General features: G+C 57.2%; 1 protein-coding gene across 1 annotated transcript in view; it reads right to left on the minus strand.

Moving 5' to 3' along the window:
• The window catches only part of TMC3 (transmembrane channel like 3), a 41,428-nt gene continuing 19,059 nt past the window's right edge, over positions 1–22,369 (minus strand). The window contains exons 10-22 of the mRNA XM_019831793.3: positions 19,517–19,664; positions 17,805–17,914; positions 14,296–14,374; positions 12,694–12,939; positions 11,901–12,029; positions 11,329–11,396; positions 9,385–9,513; positions 8,153–8,263; positions 7,370–7,495; positions 6,950–7,028; positions 5,786–5,828; positions 3,952–4,207; positions 1–2,931 (exon numbers count right to left, since the gene is read on the minus strand). Of these exons, the coding sequence (XP_019687352.2) occupies positions 2,088–2,931; positions 3,952–4,207; positions 5,786–5,828; positions 6,950–7,028; positions 7,370–7,495; positions 8,153–8,263; positions 9,385–9,513; positions 11,329–11,396; positions 11,901–12,029; positions 12,694–12,939; positions 14,296–14,374; positions 17,805–17,914; positions 19,517–19,664 (2,368 nt within the window). The 3' untranslated portion in view covers positions 1–2,087. The remainder of the gene's footprint in view (positions 2,932–3,951; positions 4,208–5,785; positions 5,829–6,949; positions 7,029–7,369; positions 7,496–8,152; positions 8,264–9,384; positions 9,514–11,328; positions 11,397–11,900; positions 12,030–12,693; positions 12,940–14,295; positions 14,375–17,804; positions 17,915–19,516; positions 19,665–22,369) is intronic.

The following is a 22,369-nucleotide window of genomic DNA, read 5'->3' on the forward strand; positions in this document are numbered from 1 at the left end:
GACAGGAAATGGAACGGTACTGAGTTTATTCCTACGGTGAAATACTAGGCAGAAGTTACAACTGAACTTGATCTTTATGTTTTGTTGATAGGCCTCAAACACATAAAGATGTAAAGTGATACAGGCAATACGATAGTATTTGCTTAAGCAAAACGCGCTTGCGTATGGTTACGGATGTTTCTACACACATATTTACACACACACACACACACACACCCCACACGTAGCTGTAAACAACTATGGACGTATACCAAATTCTTGGCAGGGCGAGAGGGGTGTGGACGTGGACCTCTGTGTAGGGATTACAATGCACTCTGGTTGTATCTGTAATATTTTCTCACGACTGATAACACGGTGATAGATGGAAATCAAGCAAAATCGTAGCGGTCGTTGACCCAGCGGGGGTGGGGGTGCTCGCCACACGGGGCTTTGTATTAATCTATATCTTATACTGAGTGCGGGCTCCCAGGTCAACTGTGTCGCCCGCTCCCTGCTGTACGTTTCCGGCACTCGCGAATATGATGAGCTCTCCCTCCCACCGTCAGGTGCTGTTCCACGGTAAAGATGGTTCTGGAGATGTAATGGAGGTCTCTGACCGGTTAACGTTGACGTGATGAGAAGGGAGATCCCTCTGGGGGGGCCTGACCCGATCAGGTGGGCTCTTTGGCAAGAGCGTCTGGGACTTCTCTGGAGGAGATTCAGAGCCGATGGGGTTTCCTCTTGCTGCTCGGTGAGGCAGACGGCCGCGTTGCGCAGAGGGCCACGCAGCGGGGACGTGTGTCCGGCCTCCGGGAGCGGAGGGCCGGCCACAGCCTCCAGCAGATGAATTCTGCCAACAGTCACGCGAGCTGCTCCGAAAAGGCCCCCAGCCGCGATGGACAGCCTGGCGGAGACCTTGGACGGAGCACCCAGCTGCGTCTGTGCTCGGCCCACAGACACCATAGGATGAAAGCTGTGTGCTGCTTTAAGCCACCAAGTGTCACACAGCAATGGAAGAGGAGGACAAGCCCTGTCACGTGTCGGTTCTGGGGGCGGGGGGAGGGCCCAGAAATGAACAAACACCACTTTGTTCCACAGGCTGGTGGAGGCGGCGGAGAAGTTGAAAGACACAATCTGGAGTGGCGAGAGGGGTCATGGAGATAGGACTAGGGGGTGGCCTCCGGTTGGCCACGGCCGACTGAACCCCCACTGCTACAGAGCCCTGTGCAGTGCCCGCGAATGCGGCGTCGGCCACCACAGGTGCAGATCACGTGACGGGACGGACACCTCCCTTCCTTCCCCCGGGCCCATCGGCTGGCTGGTCTCCACCTGGCGTTTTCTGCCTCCGCGAATTCCTCTTCCACCTACAACCTGGAGGAAGCCTGTCGCCAGTGGGAGAAAATGAGGTCGACACACAGGGAGAGCTGGGAGGTAAAAAGACACGGGATCCTGAAGACGTTCGACACCCAGGTCCAGCTGAGCCTGAAGCCGGCTTGATTCCCATCCTTCCCAGTTAAAGGAACCAATAAACCCCGGGGATCCCGTTACTTCCTAGCCTTGCGTCCTCGTTAATACGGACGTTCACGCAGCCCGGTAAACGGCAGAATTTCTCACACCGTACTCACTCCCGCCATTCCTAGACTGACGGTTCATATGAACTAATTAAGCGCCGTGAAGTCTTGGAGGGCAGGCGCCTCGTTCCTGGGTGTCATCAGGGAGCCTGGAGGGAGCTCCGTGTGCCGAGACAGACGTGACGGGCGTCACGGCTCAAACGGTGCACACGCGTGAGTAAGGACAACACAGACATCTCACAAGGGGTTCTGCCGTCAGGCTGAGCTGTCTGGCTTGCCCGTGACCTGTGGGTGCCCTGAACGGAAGGAGGGGATGGAAGTTTTTGAAACGACAGCCTGAAGCTCCGGACGTGCTGGCCACAAAGAGACCCGTGGACGCAGCCCAGCGCAGGCAGTTGCTGGAGAAACCGGAACTGTAGCCCTGTCCTGGGGCTGTGTGTTCGAGTCTCCTTCCAGAAGTGGGGGGGGGGGGACCATTCGCCGTCAGACCAGCAGACCAGCACTCCAACTGGGCTCCGAACCAACAGGACAAAGTCTCTAGACGTTAGAACAAACCAGGTCATTCAGATCCGCGATCAGCTCCTGCCTGGATGTGGCCTTTCTCCTGCCGAGCTGGAGTGCAGGCCTTGGGAACCTGCCCTGGCCGTGGGGGACCCAGAAGTATCGCTCACGGCTGCTGTCCCGCTGATCGCTGCTGGACGCTGCTGACACGGAGTCCGATTCCGTCAGGGGCGGCTCAAACTCGGGCCTGTCCCTGAGGTTCGGGGGGTGCTGTGGGTACCGGGAGCCCCGGGAGCGTGGTTTCTTGTGCACGTACACCGGCCTGTCGAGTTGAGTCTCCAAGCCGTCACTCCAGGACCCGTGGGGCACCCTTCCCTGGCGCTTGGGGGCCGGGGTCTGCCTCTCTGACCTTTCGCCAACATAGAAGTGAGGAGGCCCTCGGAGGCCCGCCGGGGCGTGTGGGTGGAAAGAACCTTCCATCAGCTGCCTCCGCGGGGCATCCTCGTCTTCCTCACTCAGCTGCGGGGAGCCACCCTGCCGGGGGCCCCGGGACACAGCTTGTCGCGTGCTCCTGGGGTACACCTCCACCAGGTCCCCCAGGGCATCCATCCGGAAATGTCTCTCTGGCCAGAAAGTTGGATGGGAATTTTTGTGAGAGTCTTGCTCATTAATGATGTAGTAGCTGGGGGTCTGGGGTCTGCGACCACGAGGTGCCCAGGCTGAGGGGCCCGGTCCGCCAAGGGGAGGGCTGATGTGCTGAAAGCCTTTTCGGAAAAGAGGTTCTGAGTGAGCGTCTTCGATGGGCTTTGTCAGCATCACAGGTGAGCGGGGTCTGCTCCTGCGCGGGTCACCGGTGCTCACACAAGGACCACGCGGGTGCCTGTAAGACAGAGGTGGGTAAGCGCCTGCCTCCCGAGCGCGCCGCCAGCCAGGGAGGCCGTGTTCTCGGCCTTTCCCTGACCACGTTCCAGAGTGTTAACATGTCCTCTGCAGATGCACGCACAGGATGGTTTGGGGACCCGGGAGAAACAGAAGCCTTTGCTCCTGGAATTCTAGAACACCTACCGGAATGATGTGCGCGGTGCATCTCCATGGAGGGAGTAGGGCAGAGGGCGCTCTGCTAACATATCTCACCCTGAGCCCCCGTTTTGTCCAGGAGCACACAGTGGGGCTAATATTAGGCCAGCGCGTGTCGGGAACACTCCTCCCTGTCAAGGCCCCGTAGATACACTCTCTTATCGCAAGATTTCAAGTCCTCCGTGAACTTGGTCACCGTCTTTAAGAAAAAAAAGCCCAAACCCCAACAAACCCCACCCCCTCCCCCCAGCATTTTATCTGAATTGCTTTCACGGTTGTCGCGATCAATTCCAACCACATCCTCCGTGAGTTGGGGTCAGTGCGCACTCCCAGAGCGCATCCGCTGCTGTCTTATGTGTGAGGAAGGCTCAAACAACGACAACGGACCCCAGGTAACACAGAACGACCTTGCCAATAACTTGGCCAGCCCGGAACTGAAATATAAAAGATCTTGCCAATAATATGGCCAGTGTGGAGTTAAAAAAATAAAAGAACCAACAATTATAAAAGGCATTTTTTTCCCCTGAGGCTGTAGAAACACCTACCCTAGGTTGGCAGGAATGTTTGCTTACAGGTGATCCGGCAAAAGGCGGAGGGGGCAGAATGTGTCCTGTTTGACCCACTTTGTCCCCCCATTTCTTCTCAGTACCAGCTGGCCCCGTGGCCGGCTGGCAGAGCTGGAATTCGACGGCCTGGCCTCCTGAAACTGCTGAGGCCCTAAGATCCCTAAGGTTCTTCAACCTGCACTTCACGGCCCCGGCCATCACCGGCAGGTGTCACGGTCAGGGAGGCAGGTTTCCAGCTGGTCCGCAGATAAGCTCACCTGTTCGCGTCCTGCCCCGGCCTGGGTTTGGACGTGCCGGGAAGAGGCGAGCTGGGGCCGCGGGGGCCTGGCTGGGGACTCGGGGGTGTGTGCTGGGCAGCGGCCTCTACCCTGCCACTCTCACTGCTGCATGAGTCCCAATTGACCACGGCGCCGTTGCTCTGGGGTGTCCCCGAGTGAGCTGAGGACAGCTGGCTGCTGAGGTCGCCGTCCTTGGGAAGCCTCTTGCTGCTTTCGTCTTGGGTTTGGATTCGGGCTGCGGGAAGAGGGTGGGACGTGAGAAGGCAGGGGTGACCCGTCCGGGCTGGTTTAGCTGCAGGAACGTCAGGACCTCCAGCTGCTGGGTGTGCAAACCATTGTGTGCCTGGGGACACACCTATCCCGCGGGCAGCCAACGTTCGTAACCCCGATCCTATCCTCACGGGGAGCTGGGAGGGAGTGTGGACTCCCATGAACCCCGAGGCTTTATAGATGCATCATGTGAGGCCCCCCCCAGAGGCAAAGCGGGTCGTTGCCCAGCTTTAGGGCTCTGGTCGTTTACCTACACAATGCATATCATAAAGCTTATACGACAATTAAGAGCTTTTGGAAGCAGTTCGCAGAGCATTCTGGAAGAAGACGTAGCCTGGAGCTGAAAGAGGGCCATCGGACAAAGCCACTGCCCTCCCGAGAGAGCTCCCGAGGCCCTCGGTTTTAAGGACCACCCGAACTAAATTATGTCCCGTTGGCAAGTAGTCCTTGACTTTCAGTGGGGTTTGATCGTGTGAGCTTCAGTCTCTTTCTGTAGCGGATTTTCATACATAGGGTGCTTTCTGAAAAGCGGGAGGGGCAAGGCTAACCCTTGGGCCTCCTGGCTCTTCCTCAGCGCCCCCCCAACCCCCCACACCCCCACAAGGGGGACGGATCTAATTAGCTCTGCAGCACAGCAGACACAGAGCCGGCCCGCGGAGCCTTTTAGGGCCTCAATCTCATTCATTTTCTGCAGGAGAACGTGGCCTGTGCCGTTTCAGCACTGCGGGGTGATCCCTCCGTGGTCTCTTCGTGGCCCCGGGGGCAGACGGGGGGCCCCGGGGGCTCACCTCCTTCCTTCCGGCCACACCAGCTCTCTGCAGGAGGGGGAGCCTGGGTGGGAACAAGTTTGTCGGGGCCCCTGGAGAATTTGGGGAGGGAAGGCCAGGCCCAGCTGGCATTGCCCTGCGGGAGTGGGACGAGGGGTGCCCTCAGAAGGCTGCACCTGGGGCACCGACGTGGGGAGGGGGGTCTCGCGAGGAGCAAATGGCCATCGAGAAGTACAGAAAAGTTAACAAGACAAGGGCGTCCGTATGGGTTTGCTCCAGATTTCTCTGCTACTTTTTCTCTCCCGACTCAAACTCCCCTTCTGATTTCAGACATGTTTCGGTGCTATTCACAGGCCTGGGTATGACGGAAAAATTCTAAGTTTAAACCAATATTTATAGCCCTATTTTATTGTGCCTAGTTCATTGTGAAAACCACAGTTTATCAGGCATTTGTATTGGTAGCACACCGTAAACGGCTGTATTTCAAACATTGTTTTTAATGTTTGTTTATTTTTGAGACAGCAGGAGGCAGAGTGCGAGCAGGGGAGGGGCAGAGAGAGAGGGAGACACAGAATTGGAAGCAGGCTCCAGGCTCCAAGCGGTCAGCACAGAGCCCAGTGCGGGGCTTGAACCCACAAACCGTGAGATCACAACCTGAGCCGAAGTCGGACGCTCAACTGACTCAGCCACCCAGGTGCCCCCGAACTGCTGTATTTTTAAATGCCCCCCGCCCCGCCGCCCCAACTGAGGCATGAGGCCTTTTTGTTTCTACTTACCCTCTACCATCTGGGCAACCTTTTTCTTGTCTTCAGATCTGGCCTAAAATACAAATAATAAGCATGTTTGTTTTGGTTTTAGCAGGAAGAAGTAATGAACACTATTGTGGGGGAGGGGGGGAATTCACGTGTGACGGCTCACGCCTTGGGCCAAGAGCCTACGACTGCTATCACTTGGGGACAGCGTACTCAGGGACTCGGGCCTTGCTTAAATGAATAAACGCCGACACCCCAGAGCTGAAGTTTTACCCAGCGGGTTTTATTTTTAGGGCCAGCTGTTCGACAGACCGGGTGTCGATTCTGCCAATATGGTCAACCTGAGACACAGATGAGAAAATACAGATCAACATCGGACGTGTATGTTTCCCCAAAACGCCTTCTGTAGCTCCACATCCGTTTCTTATGATTGTTCACGGAACTGTTTCTTTGCCTGAGCCGATACTCACAGGAGTTACGGTTTTCAAAGCTGAAAAAGGCGGATGTTTTTTGCGTGGGGCTCTGGGACTGGGGTGGGGCGAGGAGACACCCAGGAGTGGAATCGTAGGGAGGCACCGCCCACTCTCGGCTGCATGGGGCAGGGTCAGCGGGAGCCCGAGAGCCCGTGCCTCCCTTGCCTCACCCCGTCCTGGCCGGGGCGGTGTGCAGAGAGGGGACACCGTGCCCACGCTGGACCTGTTAGTCTCCTTCTGACCGTCCTGAGAGCTAAGTCCCAGATGGGAGAGGGGGTGACGACACCCGGAGCCTGAGAGTCATGAAAAAGGTTCGTCTTTGGGTCCAAACAGAGTGCGAGGGCTCAGAAGTCCAAGTTGACACAGAACGGGAAAGGGGCCCTTTTTCCTTCCTCTGAGTGGGTCGCGGCCCACAGAAGAGCCCTGCACCCTGAGTCCCTGGGGCAGCCACAAGAGGGCGCTGACGCGCTCAGGGCATCAGCAAGGCCTTGGTGGGGGGGGGGGGGGTCAGCTAGTTCCTGGGCCAATGGGAGCTGTCCCTGGGATTTCTTAGAAAGAACTCTGCTGGAGCCTGGGGGAGGCGTGGCCTTGTGCCCCGGAGGTGGCCAAGAGTCCTCGGAATCCGGAAACGCGACCTCACCGGTAGTCCCTTGCGGGCGAGAGCTGCCCCGCGGCGGACACGCAGTCACGACGGCAGAGACGAGGCGGTGCTTACGTTTTGGATTTGCATTCTGAGCTGCTGGTTGCTGAGCTTTAAGGATCTCGCGATGCTCTGAAGGTAATAGATGACCATGCTGGGACGGAAGAACACAGGCCACGCGTGAGCCCCCCTCGCCTCCCGCTGCCGGCCGCCCGGGGCGCGCTGGCGGCCAGCTGGTGCGGGATGATTTCAGCGTCTGTCCGACAAGACGACGATAGCGGCATTCGGCCCCATCGCAGCGGCCTCGGCGGAACGAAGCCCGCCGTCCCTCCCTCCGCGGCTCCCGCCTGGGTCATCAGGCTCTACGCGGGACTTTGCAATGAACTCGTGGCTTTTATTGGGTTATTGGAGAGCAGCGCTCTCTCGGTGGCCAGGGCTGCAGAAGTCCCCCAAGCCTGGCGGGGAGGGGGTGTGCGCGTCGCGTGTGGTACTCACAACAGCAGCAGTGTGGCCGGCAGGATGACCACGGGGCTGCTGACGTACCCCACCATGGAGCCGAACCACGCGGGAAAGTCCTCCTCGATGGTCTCCGACACCACGTCGTACATCTTCTCTTGTCCGCTGCGAGGAAGACAGAACCCCAGATGGCGTTGCTTTTGGCAGGAGGACTCTACGGACCGTCAAGCAACAGCCGTATGGCCGGAGCCCCGTCCTCGGAGTCAGGTGCCAAGGGAGGGTAGATACCCCAAGGTGTAAGACATGCAACATTCCTAAGCTTTTGTATGACTTGTCCGACTGATGGGAGATTTGAAGGTGGAGTCAGCGATCACCGTGTGTGCGTGTGCGTTTTAAGGACGGTAAATGTCCCCGATAGTTTTGAACCCGACCTGAAGGGAAAGCTAGGCAGAGCGCTCTGGGCCCTGCTACCCTGATGCAGTTAGAGAAGTAACGTAGAATGAAAAGGGACGTGGGTTAGCATTTGATAACGGCTTCCTGAGCTCTGGAAGGGACGAGCGCCCAGGTGACCTCCTCTGTCGCACAGCAGGCTGTACTGTTTCGATAGGCGCTATCTTTTCCAGAAGAGCACGGAGATGCTTTCCCAGCCTGCCGTCAGGGAAAGGGCGCTCACCGGTCCTGGACTCCCAGGCTGTGGGTTCGAGACCCTTCTCTGCTGTTGACCTGTTCCGTCGGCCAGGAAGAGAATTCCCTTCAAGGCAGGGGCCCTTCCTCTAGAGCTCAGTCGCTCAGGGCAGAGGAGACAGAACCGAAGTAACTTACCTGAAGGGCCCGCAGTTCAGAGACGGCTTGTACCGAGCAATAGCAAAGACGGTGGGCAGCATGCACAGAAACAGCATGAACAGGAGCATCGCCAGGTAGAAGTTGTTGGATCTGCGAAGAAACCGCGTGCCGCGTGCCGAGTCCCTTCTGTGACAGTTGACACGATGATATGCCCAAACCGACACCCACACCGAGGCCCTGACTCTTTAGACAGAAAAATCCTCCTCCTGCAGGAGGCTCCCGGGGCATTGGGGGGGGGGGAGGGAGCTCAGTCGGTTGAGCCTCCGACTTCGGCTCAGGTCGTGATCTCACGGTTTGTGGGTTCAAGCCCCGCGTCGGGCTCTGTGCTGACAGCTCGGAGCCTGGCGCCTGCTTCGGACTCTGTGTCTCCCTCTCTCTCTCTGCCTTTCCCCTGCTTGCACTCTGTCTCTGTCTCTCTTCCAAAAATAAATAAATATTTTAAAAATTAAAAAAAAAAAGATGCTCGGGGGGGCGCAGGAGTGGCTCAGTCAGTTAAGCGTCTGACTCTTGATTTCTGCTCAGGTCATGATCTCAAGGTTCGTGGGTTCTGCCCACGTCAGGTTCTGTGCTGCTGCACGGGGCCTGCTCGAGACTCGCTCTCCCTCTCTCTCTGACCCTCCCCTGCTCGCTCGCTCTCTCTTTCTCAAAACAAAGAAACATTTTTTAAAAAGTTTAAAAGGACGCTCAGGGGACTGTTGAAGGCAACGCTGTTCCTAGCAGGGTGGGGAACACCCCACGCGCCCACCGACAGGATCAGGGATAAAGGCCCTGGGGTGCTCTCCTTAGGAAGCACCGCACGAGCACAGGGCTGACGGTACACAAAGCAAGAAACCGGGAAACGCGGCGCCCTTAGGAGTCGGTAACGAGGGGAATCGAGTGCAAGGGGGGCTTCCGGGTAGGACTCTGGGTCTGCTTCTTGATCTGGGTGCTGGTTCCCTACTCGCATCCGGTTCGTGCACGCTTACGCCTTGTGCCTTTTCTAGATGGTTCTTAGACCAGGAAGGCGTTTCAAAACAAATGTGAGGAGCTGGGGAGGAGTGAAGCGGAGTCGATCTGAGGGCGGGGCACGGGCAGGGGCTTCAGGGGACGTGCGACCGGAGGGCGGACGGGCCCGGGCCAGGCGGCCGCTGGGACACCCCTTGCGGCACGTGGCCCCGGGGGCGGGAGGCCCGACGGGCCCTCCGTGTGCAGCGGCCGCGGTTCCCACTCACCTGGAGGCTCGGAACACCTGCTGGTGGGGCACGTTGCAGGTGAGCACGGCCCAGCTCCTCAGGTACATGAGCCCGATCAGCTTGAGCACGTTGAACGCCGGGAGGCACGGGGAGAAGAAGGCCCCCATCCTGCAGCACAGGGGAGGCGGTGAGCTGTGCCGCTTCGGACGCTTGGGGCGTCCCCGCGAGGCCTAAGGAACCGGAGACACCCCGGAGGGGCCGGGAGCCCGGCCGCCCGGCTCGCGGACAGGGCCGGTCACCCCCGCGGGCGAGGAGTGACCCTGTGACGCCGCCCCGGCCGCGCGGGTGTGCTCGGCGTTTGTGTCTGCCTCCTCGTGCGGCGGGGGGGCACACACGTTCGCCCCAACACCTGACAGTCGGCCTCGGGCCACCCCGCTTTCCCGAGAGACCCGCCTTAGTACCTCTTGTCGCGAATAGAAATCCCAAGAGAATCTTTGCTTTCGCGCTTTGACGAAATTGCCCAAACGGCAGTCCCCTCCTGGTCTGCCGGGCTCTGTTCCAAGACCCCCGCGCTGGGGGAGAGTGCTGAACCCTGCATACACTGGCTTTTCCTACACATTCCCCGCCCCCCCCCCCCCCCCCCCGGCCCAGGTGATGAAGTTTAACCTGCAAGGTCGGCACTACGAGATTAACAAGAACTCCCAGTAAAACAGAACCATTAGAAGATAATGTCACAAAAGGTCTTTGAAAGTGGCCTCCCTCTCAAACTATCTTATGAACTGCACTCACCCTTCTTGCCATGATGCGAGATTACTGTAGTTATAAAAGTGCCTGATGCTGAGCAAAATATTAAATAAGCGTCGGGTGTGGCCTTAAATACTGCATTTGTGAAAACTGCAAAAGGGAGCAGACTATAAGGGTACAGACTTTGAGAAAACGTAACTCGATGCTTCTCTATGCCTCATGCCTTTTACTGAATGATTAGGGAGAGAGATTGTGTTTTCTGAATGCACGGAGCCTCCGAAAAGAAGGATGGAAACTTCTTTTCCTTGCCTGTGTTTGAACAGACAGCACCGCGTGTGGTCCGACAGGCAAAGCCAGAGGCGGAGGCTTGACTCGGGGAGCTCCCCGCCGTGCTCCCACAGACACGCGCGTATGTGGGGGTCCCTTTGCGTCTTCGGTGTCTTTAGGAAAAAGATTGCCTTGGCCGGGAGTTGCCCCGCGTGAATGGATTTCATGCCAGGATGGGTCTCTCTGTCTGGACGATGGCCATGCTCTGGGCTCAGTGTCTCCGTGAAAATATAGAGGCACATGGGAGGGACAGTGGGGGGCTGAGGGCGGGCCTGGACCCAGCTGTGACACAGCCACTCCTGGAACTCTTGGGGGCTCAGCAGACTGTGTTCCCAGCCGTCCCTCAACCTCCTAGCAGCTTATTCTAATGGGTCCTGTGCAGATATATATATGTGTATATATATATATATATATATATATATATATATATATATTTGGGGGGGGCTGTGACTAATAGTGGCCTAAATACAGACTATTTCTTTTCTCGTTCCTTTCTGCAAAATGTTTAGAAAGCCATTGCTAAAAAGCCATAGTAAAATTAACTACACTTGCAAGATGGTCTAGTTAGGAACTGTTTACGTCGCTTTTAATTCTTATGACTGTTACAATCGTGTCCTGTCCAGACCGAGTAAGGCAAAATCTTAGTCCGGGGGCGCCTGGGGGGTCAGTTAGTTAAGCGTCTGACTCTTGATTTCGGCTCAGGTCACGGTCGCACGGTTTGTGAGTTGGAGGCCCGCGTCGGGCTCAGCGCTGACGGCACGGAGCCTGCTTGGGATTCTGTCTCTGTCTCTTTCTCCCTGCCCCCCTCCCCCGCTCACGCTCCCTCTCTCAAAATAAATAAATAAACTTAAAAAAAAAAATCTTAGCCTGGATGAGAGGTACACAAAGGTAAGAAGGAGCTTCGATACTTACCAAATCATTCCTTGGTTGTAGACTAAATGTAACACGTTCTCTGCTATTTTGAATTCCCCGTATTCAGGCTACAAGAGAAAAGGAACTTTCACATTAAAAAAACGGTTCCAGGGGTGCCTGGGTGGCTCAGTGGGTTAAGCATCCAACTCCGGCTCAGGTCATGATCTCACGGTTCGTGAGTGGGAGCCCCGCGTCGGGCTCTGGGCTGACAGCTCGGAGCCTGGAGCCTGCTTCGGATTCTGTGCCTCCCTCTCTCTCTGCCCCTCCCCTGCTCACACTCTGTCTCTGTCTCTCTCTCTCTCAAAGATAATAAATAAATGTTAAAAAAATAAATAAACGGTTCCAAAGTTCTTTGCGCGAACCAGTTCACGATAGTCACGTGCAAAGGGTTCTTTGGTGTTACAGGCAGAGAGAGATCGCGGTCTGCGTGGCCACCCCAGGAAACAGTACGGCTGAGAACGAGAAGGCAAGTCAGCCCCGTGCACCCTCCCCTCTTCCCTCCCATTTCAGCCACATCAGGAGAGGAGGGTGCAGCCATAGGAGCTTCCCCGCGGACCCAGCATCTCACTTACAAACTTGCTTTCCAGGTCCCAGCACCAGTAGTCGCTCAGGTACCGGACGAAAAGTCCTCGGAAGAAGTCGATGAGCAGAATGCTGGCCACGGTGAAAAGCATGTCGATGATGGAAAGCTTTAGCATCTCCTGGAACACAGGGGGTCCTTGGGGCCACCTCCTCCTGCAGGGCCCCCAACCTCTGCCGGTCCCCACGCCACCCCCACCCCCCCACCGTGGCGTCTTCGCGTCTGGTGCCTAATGGGCGTTCAACGAATATTTGTGCATCTGAATTTGAATGTTGGTATCTGAGTCCAACCTGACACGAAACCAGGACAGAACCTGAGGTCTGTGGTTCTGAGGCACTGGAGACCACTTGGGGCCAGTGATTCAAGTTCACAGGACAGACAATAACCTGGGGGGTGTGGGGGGGTTGCTGAGATTCTCTGCATGAGATCCCGTACGGGGAGGCCGAGCCTGGAGCGGATGCCCGGGTTCAGACCTGCCTTCTGCTCTTTACTGTCTGTGTCCACGGGCAAGTACCTTCACCCCTGGAGTCTCAGTTTCCCCGCGTGTGTCTACAAGGAGGGTCACGATAGGGTCTCATGAGGACTAAGCGCTTAACACGGGGCCGGCACGTAGCCAACACTGCACGGGTCTTTGTGCCGATTGTTACCATCGAATCGGAGAAAATCGAATCGGACAAACGCTCACTGAACCTGAGTTTCCTTTCCTATGAAACAGAGGTAGTGACCCTTCAGAACGAAGTGATGAATGGCTGTGGAGGGGCTTTACGAGGGACCGAGGGAGCCACCTGGCCGACGTATGTCTCCCAGCACTGGTCCTGAAGACTCTGGGTGTGGATGGCGGTCTTGTTGGCCCCCGCGAGGGGCAAGGGGGGAGTCGGCAGGCCAGCCTCCTCTGGGGTCCACATTCCGCTTCTCCCGAGCCCGGTCCCGGGCCCACGCGTGGCCCATTTCTCCCCTTCAGGGGCGGCACTGGCGGCAAAGAAGACAGTAGACCCCGTCCAGTGGCTCGCATTACTGCTGGTGGCAGCTTCCTGCGGGGGCGACGGAAGGAAGCAAAAAAGATTGCTGCGTGTTTGTAAATAAGAATCGTAGACACCCAGAACAGCGCTGCTTGGGAAAGATCTCCCTCCGCCTCTCTCTTTCTCACTGTGTCTGTCTCCCTGTCCGTCTCCGTCTATCTGTCCACTCTCTCTCTCTCTCTAGCTGGGTGGTTGGCCCCTTCAGCCCCGGCCTCCAGACACCGTCCAGGTTAACACCCGGCGCATCTTCTCGCCCCCGCGAGCGCGTCGGGACAGTCGTCACCCCGTGTTACGGAGGAGCAGGCTGAGGCTGACGGGGATGCTCCGGGGCGGTGTGCGGGCGCATCGCGAGTAAGGGACCCATCCGTGTGGCGCCACGGCCGCTTCTGCCAGTGGGAGCCTTCGGAAGGTGGCGCCGGCCGACGCCCCCTCCCCCCTCCCCCCTCCCCCACCACGTGGGGCGCCTCACTGGTGTCGCGGGCTTACAAGGGGCGCCGGAGCTGCCTTGGGCGGGGCCTGGATGGGGGCCCCCTCTGAACTGTCCCCACGCGTGCTCGCGTTCTCCCCAGCGCCTCAGCGAGTCTCACGGCCAGCCTCCCTTCCCGGGATCGTCCGCTGTCGCCGCAGATGCCCGCCTCGTCCCGATGGATGGAGCTCACAGAGGCGGGGCACCCCGGGCAAGGGAGCGGGAGTCGAGACGCCCCGCTCCCCTCTCCCGGCTGGGTCACTCGCCAGCCATAAGCTCCGGCCTCAGTTTCTTTAGCTTGGAAACGGGGCTAATTCTGCTCTCTTTACCTTGAGAAGGCCACAGCTGAGTTGAGTGGTGAACGAGACGAATGGAGGGCAAGAGTAAGTGGTGACAATGTCTGCAAGGGTGATGGCCCCGGTGGGTGTGCGTGTGTGTGCGTGTGTGTACACGTGTGCACATGTGTGAGTACGTGTATGTATGTGTATGTGTGCGTGCGTGCACGTGTATATCTGTGTGCATGCACATGCATGTGTGCATGCATGTGCATGTGTGCTGCATGTGCGTGCATGTGTTTGTGCACGTGCAGGCATGTGTGTGCACACATGTGTGCGCACACCCATGTGTGCACGCATGCATGTGTACATGTGTGTACGTGCATGCGTGTTTACATGTGTGTATGCATGCGTGTATGTGCATGTGTGTATGCATGTGTGTGTGCACGTGTCTGCACGTGTGTGCGTGTGTTTGTGTGTGTGCGTGCAGGCATGCGTGTGCGTGCATGTGCGTGTGTGCACAAGTGGGCATGCATGCGTGTGTGTGTGCGCGTGTGTGTGTGCATGTGCGCGTGCAGGCGTGGCAGCGAGGATGGGACGGGGGCCTCTGCCGAGGATGGCACTCACCTCAGCGCTCATGCTGTTAACTTTGTCCAGGAGAGCGATGATCAGGCTGTAGAGGTTCCCCAGGTACAGCACGAGGACCCTGAAAACACATGCCCGCCTCGAGACACAGCCCCACACACAAGCCCGAGGTTCTGGACGTGCCCCATTTGGGAGGGAATCTCATGGTCACCCCGAGACAGTGGCTGCCCCACGCGGTTCCCTTCAGAATCATATGGGGGGGGGGAAATAAAAATTCTAGAGCGGTAAAAATAAAAATTTCAGCTGGTCTGGATGGGGCCTGGGGACCCCTTCAGGCCCCGTCCTGGGGGCAGCATACTAAAGCCGCTAGTGTCACAGGAAGCGTGTGAGCTGAGGAGGTGGGGCTCTGGAGGGTCGTGTAAATTACGTGTTCTTGTGTCCCTATTCCTGGTTCGTAAGGTGATTTTCCAGGCAGGATCTCATTCGAGCTTCCCAACCGGTCAGGCGCGCGCTGAAGGGACAAGTGGATTGCAACACGGGGCCCAGTGAGCGGCTCAGGTCCAGAGTTCTCCAGAGGCGGAACACCACCTGAGCGCCGCGGGGTCTGCTTCCCACACGCGGGTCAGGCCGCCAGCCGCTCAGGGGACTCTGGGCAGCTGTGAGCGGGGGGTCAGCCGGCTACCGATCAGAGACGCGCTCCCGGCCGGGCAAACACGCCCTGGGATCTCCCAGCACACGGCCTGAGCCTTGGCAGACGCGCGTCGGGGACAACGAGGCCAGACAGGCGAGCGATGGGTTCACCAGCTCCTCCCGGGGACCCTGACTGGCACTTAGGGGGTCACGAAACCGGTACAGGTGCATGAAGAAGAGAAACGGCTTTATCCCGAGGACCAGACTCCAAGCTGATGCTTGGCGTCGCCCCTCGGTCCCCAAGGCCCAGTTGTTCACAGGTGCAGTTCAGACACATGGGTGGGAGCCAGCAGGGGGGTCTGGGGCATCACTGCCACCGGCCCTGGCTCACCCCTCCACTCCCTGCACAGAGGAGCCCTGGCTCTCCCTCGACTCCCGGTGCACCCAGCCAGAACCCGTTTGTCTCTGCATTTGGGGCACCTGCACAGGGCAGGACCCTCCGAATATGCTCAGAAGTGCTGCCCGACAGGAGAACAGAGGATTAACACGTGCTTTCCTGGTCCCCCTTTGCTCTGGGCCTCCCCGGGCCCTGGACAAAAGGTGACATGATCTGCTGTGGTGAGTTAATGGGACCAAAACAACACGTCTTGCTCTTCTGACCAGAATTAGCCCTAATTTGTCTCGGGCGAGTCTCTTGATGACTCTTTCTCTAGCCTTGACCGTGAATAACGAGACCGATCTGTATAATACGATTGCTGTTAGAACCAACGAAGTAATAGAATTGATCCTCCCCAATGCTTGCTGGTGAGGACAGAGCTGAGGCAGACACTTCTCTCTCTCAGGTCAAGATCGGGGCTGGGCACAGGAGGAGGACCGGGTTTGGGCCGGTTTGGAATCTCATCCTGGAGCCACCCTGGGTGGGGAGGTTTCTGCAGACCCCTTGTGGGCTCTTTCTTTATTTTCTTCCTTCCTTCCTTCCTTCCTTCCTTCCTTCCTTCCTTCCTTCCTTCCTTCCTTTTTTCTTTCTTTCCTTCTTTTCTTTCTTTCTTTCTTTCTTTCTTTCTTTCTTTCTTTCTTTCTTTTCTTTCTTTCTTTCTTATTTAATTCCACTTAGTTAACATATACAACACCCAGCGCTCATCCCAACAGGTGCCCTCCTTAATGCCCATCCCCCATCTAGCCCATCCCCCCTACCCCTCTCCAGTGACCCTCAGTTTGTTCTCTGTATTGAAGAGTCTCTTACGGTTTTTAACCCCCTCTCTGTTTTTATCTTACTTTTCTTCCCTTCCCCTATGTTCATCTGTTATGTTTCTCGAATTCCACACGTGAGTGACTTAGTTTGCTTAGCGTAATACACTCTAGTTCTATCCACGTTGTTGCAAATGGCAAGATTTCCTCCTTTTTGATCGCCGGGTAGTATTCTGTTATATATACCATACACAGAAACAAATTCAAAATGGGTGAAAGACCTAAATGTGAGACAGGACACCATCCAAATCCTACAGGAGAAAACAGGCCGCAGCGACCTCTTACTAGACAATCTCCAGAGAAAGGGGAGATAAGACCACAAACGGACTAGTGGGACGTCATCAGAGTAAAAGGCTTCTGGGGCGCCTGGGGGGCTCAGTCGGTTAAGCGTCTGACTCTCGATTTCGGCTCAGGTCATGATCTCACAGTTTGTGGGATGGAGCCCCACATCAGGCTTTGCTCTGACAGCAAGAAGTCTGCTTGGGATTCTCTCTCTTCCCCTCTCTCTCTGCCCCTCCCCCGCTAACGCACATGTACCCTCTCTCTCAAAATAAATAAACATTTTTTAAAAAAAGATACAAAAGCTTCCGCACAGCCAAGGAAACAACAAAACTAAAAGGCAACCGATGGAATGGGAGAAGATATTTACAAATAACATATTGGACACAGGGTTAGTATCCAAAATCTATAAAGGACTTACCAAAATCAACACCCAAGAAATAATCCAGTGAAGAAACGGGCAAAAGACATGAACAGACACTTCTCCAAAGAAGACATCCAGACGGCCCACAGACCCATGAAAAGATGCTCCGCATCACTCATCATCAGGGAAATACAGATCGAAACCACAGCGAGACCCCTCGATCTTTCTGGTAGTGTTTTTCTGCCTTTGAGATGACAGTTGGGTTTTAGGAAGAGGCAAACAGCCCTCAGGCCAAATCCTAGCCTCACCTATTGTTGTCAGTCAAGTTGTGAGGGACACGGCCACACCCGCCTGCTCCTTTGCAAATGGCCCCTGGCCACTGTCCTGATGTAACAACCTCGGGGCTGAGCAGAAGCCACAGAGACCTATCCCGCAAGACCCAAACCGTTCACCCTCTGGTCTTTCGGGACAACCTTCGCCACCCCTGAACGAGAGCAACCTTGCCCGAAGCTGGCGGGCGACTGGTTCTGTAGAATGTCACCGAGCGGCACAAGAGACGACGCAGAGGCAGATGAGGGGCGGGGCTGTGTGGCGCCTCCCCGGCCCCGCTCGGCCAACAGTCGCTGCTCCTGGTCTACCGCATGGACGAGGGGACTGCCCTCTGGGGGCCGTGGAGTTTTCAGGGAGACGGGGTGAAGCCAGCACTAGAAACGGATGTGGGTGCCCTGCCCCCATGGGGACACCCCGTCAGACCCAGCAGCTGCCACGCCTCGGGCCTCCAGCACCCCCAGCCGTCGCGTCCAGCCACCAGCCTCGCACGCCCTGTCCACCCCTCTCTCCCAGCCTCCTTTTCCTCCTCCTTCCCCCTTTCTCTCCTGTGCATCCTTCTTTCCTTGAGAGGCACCCCCGGGGAAGTTCTGTGCTAAGCTTTAAGGGCAGCGAACAAGCTGGGCTCTTGAGGGACGCGGGTCCCCCGTGTGGGGGGCACACGGGTGCCCCCCGCGTGGCATTTCCCACGGGGCTCCCGTACCTTGCCAGCTGAAAACGCAGCGTGGTCCGCGGGTGGTACATCTCCAGGGCGGCGATGAGGTCGAAGGCTGATGGCGCCAGCATGGTGACCAGGGAGACGACCACACTCACCTGCCGAGAGAGCGCGAGCCGGCCGTGAGTCCCCAGTCCCCCCCCGGCCCGGACTCGCGTGCCTCCCGCTGGCCTCCTGGCCTTCCGTGCGGTCGCTGGGCACCCGGAGGGCTGTGCGGTTCCCACGTGGAAACCCTCCCCCAGATCCCTGCCGATTCGATGTTTCGGAGAGGCCCCTGCCACCCTGTCGCGGGCTTTACTCCTTTTAGGAGCCGGCTTTAATCCGAGATGCTGCCGTTTGCCACCGGGGATTTGTGAGCAGTCCCGCCACGTCTCCCAATTGCCCTGCTGGTCACTTGGGTGGCGGGTGGAGGCGACCCAACTATTACACACAGGAAAGGGGGGTGCCCACAGGTGATCGGATACGCTTTCTGCACACGGAAGAGTAAATAGCTCGAGGGTCACGCCTGGGTCCTGTTTATCTGCCTTTCTGACGACGAAAGAAGGACGTTTAGCTGGTACCCGGGCGGTGTGAGCTAAGGAAAGGTGCCATATCTGAATATGCCTTTAAAAACCTGGTCTATCTGCAAACACAGGTAACCCACTCACCTGGCATGAAATAAGAGGCCTGAGAAAACCTGACCTGATGCCGTCTCAGGTTCTGAACAACGAGGGTCGCTTGAGGAAAACCTGAGAACGGCCTCTCCCCTACGCACTTTGCTCCGTAAATTCCAAGGATGGCGCTCGTTTCTACAACAGCAGTCGGCGGGACAGTCTCCGCAGCTGCCTTTTAGACCTTGGTGGGAAAAGCCAACGGGGCTTGGGAGGCAGCGGCCTCACAACAGATACTAAGAATTAGGAGAGTGGTCGTAACGTTTCTCTCGGCCGCTTCCGTCATGGGAATATTCACCTCGACCAAGAGAAGAGACCTTTTAGCAAACAAGCCTGGTTTGGGATTTAGAAATCCCTGTTTGTTAATTTAGAAATACGGAGGGGGCGCCTGGCCGGTCCATCCATTAAGCGGCCGACTTCGGCTCAGGTCATGAGCTCACGGTTGGTGGGTTCGAGCCCCGCGTCGGGCTCCGTGCTGACAGCTCAGCGCCTGGAGCCTGCTTCGGATTCTGTGTCTCCCTCTCTCTGTGCCCCTCCCCTGCTCTTTCAAAAATAAATAAACGTTTAATTGTGCTCTCTCTCTCTCTCTTTCAAAAATAAATAAACGTTAAAAAAAAAAGACATAGAGAAACAACCTAAGTGTTTAAAAGCTGGCGTGTGGTCAGCTATGACAGGTGCCACGGACTGTGATTTGGTCATTAAAGCGAGGCTGTGGGGGATGTCTGTGTCTGGAAACGTGTGTGTGCGAAGAACCACCACGAGAGAGCAGCAAACCACAGTCCGAGAGACCCAAAGGCGAAGAAGGAAACGAACGCTTGAAGGTGACCTTGAATCGGAACCGTTCCCGACAGCGACCAACCAAACCATCCCTCCAGGTCTTGGTGTGGCCCCTGTGGCTCAGAGCCCGTGCAGTCGGTGTTCTCAGACAGGGGGACTAGGTTGTCCGGGGGGATATTTCCAGCCCACCTGCCTAAGCAACAGCCGGGAAGGGGAGGGCAGGCTGCTCTCGCGTCTCTCCTGGAGGGCGCCTGCGGGGAAGGCGGTGAGTACCTCGTTCTTCTCCCAGAGCGTCAGCTCCTTCTTTGACTGTTCCAGCTTCTGGGACCGGTCCACCACGAAGTAGATGAGGTAGATGCTCCCGGCGAGCGACAGAAGCACCAGGATGTTGGCAATAACCCTCAGGCACACGGTCACTGCCCTGCGGGGAGAGGCGGGCGTGAGGACGGGGCGCTGGGCCGCGCTCCGGGCGCCGCGTGAACGACGGGACCCACCTCGTGTCGTGTGAACCCTCTGCCCTGAAGCGTCGGTGCTCTCCCTACCCACCCCCAAACTCCTCCTCTCCTGAGGGATCAACGAGGACTTCTAAGCCCACCCCACTGCCCTCGGGGACTCGAGACAAGTCTTGCAAATCTGACACTGTGCACAGGTCCATGTGGTAGGTGATCAGCTGTCTTTCCCTCGAGAACATACGCTCTGAGATGGTTTACTCTTCCTCGCCGTGGTATGCTCAGCTCCTGGAACGGGCCCAGCGCGTATAAACACATCCTAGCTCTTTTCTAGATGATGAACAAGGAATGGAACAGGGGTTTGGTCTTTCCTTGCTAACTCTGGGGGCAAACTCACTGATTCCAACTGCTTCTATATATATTTTTTATGTTTTTATTTAAACAAAAAATTTTTTTTAGTGTTTACTTGTTTTTGAGACAGAGAGAGAGACAGAGAGAGAGAGAGAGAGAGAGACTGAGCATGAGAGGGGAAGAGGCAGAGAAAGGAAGACACAGAATCCGAAGCAGGCTCCAGGCTCCGAGCTGTCAGCCCAGAGCCCGACGCGGGGCTCGGACCCACGAACCGTGAGATCACGACCTGAGCCGAAGTCGGACGCTCGACCGACTGAGCCCCCGAGGCGCCCCAACCAACTGGCTTATTTTGAAGGCGTCTTCTTCCAACTTTGGGGCCAGACTTAGCCTGGGTTTCCCTGCAAACAGAGCATCAGGCAAAGGCCTGTTTGCAAGTACTTTACTCGGGATGTGATCCCAGGAGGTCTATGGGGGAGACGGGAGAAAGAGCAGTCAGAGGAGGGTACGTGACAGACTTGGCCACAGCTCGCGGCAACGGCGGGGCCTTCTGAGGGGCTTGCGAGCTGTGTCTCAGGACGGTCTGCCCGGCGAGAAGTAGGGAAGCCTCTGTCATCGCTCTCCTCCCTGCTGGTCAAGGGTGGCTCCCCGAGAGTGAACCCCCGGCGTTGCCCCTAGCCTGTCAGATTCCCGTGCACATAGGCTGGCCGGGGTTCGGTGGGTGCCCCACGCTGCAGCCTCAGAGGGGCCGTGGGGGCCACCGAGCAGTGGGTACCGGTGAGGGGTGAGGGGTGAGGGGTGCGAGGGGCTGTGTGCACACAGCTGTGGCGCCCCCACGGCCCTGCCCCGCAGCAGGTGCTGGAGGAAGAGGCGTGGCCAAGGAGGACGTGAAGGGCACAGAAGAGGTGTACCAGCCTCTCTGTAAAGCATAATTCCACCCTCCGGATGACCTCGGGCTGGTCACGACAGCCCCCTCCACATCAGTGGTGGCCCTTCATCATCTGTACAAATGATCTGATGAACGTCACCTTGTCTTTCTGTGCAGAACTTTAGATGAAGAGTCAGAACACTGCCGATGGAAGATCTGAGAGAGGGTGAGGTCCGTTCATAGCGTCCTGTGCTTTCTCACCTGCTCCTGTGCCCAGACCACGCTGCCGTCCTGGGTGGGGGCCAACCAGGGCACCCAGGCCACGCTATGGTCATTGGGTGGGGGGGGGGAGCAACCTGTTGGTCCCCGTGCTGACTGCGCCCAACAGTGCACATGACGGGCACAGGCTGGGGTCGCCAGTCAAAGGTTCACTTCCCCTGTCTCTACCCAATCCTTCCGCGTCCTGTGATAATATCCTGGATATCCCAGAAGGCCTATCGCGGGCCTATTCTCCCCAGGCTTTGGCAGCCGAGGGAGGATTCGGGAGTCGCTTGTGGAAGAGACTTGGGGAACAGGCTATTCTTGCTGCTGATGTATTTGCTTATCGTGACGGGTCGTGCGTTATCTTGCAGTCAGACGCTGCGGTTTTTAAATGTGGGGGACAGCAAAATCACCTGCTAAGAATGTGGATCGTGGTGCCCCACGTCCAGACGGTCTAACTCAGGGAATCGGGGTGGGCCCCAAAGTGGTCGGCATGTTTTGTGCCCGGGGGGTGACTGTGATGGGTGGGTGCTCTCTGCCCTCTGAGAAGCTTCTATGGAGCCCCATTCTCGTTTCACAGGGGAGGAAGTGGAGGTCCGGAAGGGCCAGGGGACCGTCCCGGGTCGTGGGAGCTAAGGACGAAGGGAGAGTAGGCGCCCCTCCCCCGCCTCCCTGGGGGGAATCCTTCCCACCTGCTTCCTCAGGGGCTTGCGTGGGCTTGCACACCTCCCCATGTCCACGGCATGGCTCCGACAGGCTTTCTGTGTCACGGAAACGAATCCAGGGGCTAAAGACCCAGGGAGGATGTCAGAGAGTTGTCCCATGAGGACAGGTCACTGTCCCTTGGGGGATTGGCCCTTCCGTGTCAACTCTCTGGCTAAAGGGCCTCACCTCACCCAGACAGCCCTCAAATCCCAGAGAAGTTCAGATCTGAGCCATCACCTTGGAAGGCTTGTCGACAAGAATTGGATACTATTTGCGTCTTGTGACTTCTGGGATTTGTTGCTCGGGGACCTGGGTGGCGCAGCAGGTTGGGTGTCCGACTTCCGCTCAGGTCGTGATGTCGCGGTTTGTGGGTTTGGGCCCTGCGTCGGGCTCTGTGCTGACAGCTGGGAGCCTGGAGCCTGCTTCCGGTTCTGTCTCCCTCTCTCTCTGCCCCTCCCCCGCTCATGCTCTGTCTCTCTTTCTTTCTTTCAAAAA

The sequence above is a fragment of the Felis catus genome, chromosome B3, assembly GCF_018350175.1.
Source record: "Felis catus isolate Fca126 chromosome B3, F.catus_Fca126_mat1.0, whole genome shotgun sequence".
Taxonomy (NCBI): Eukaryota; Metazoa; Chordata; class Mammalia; order Carnivora; family Felidae; genus Felis; species Felis catus.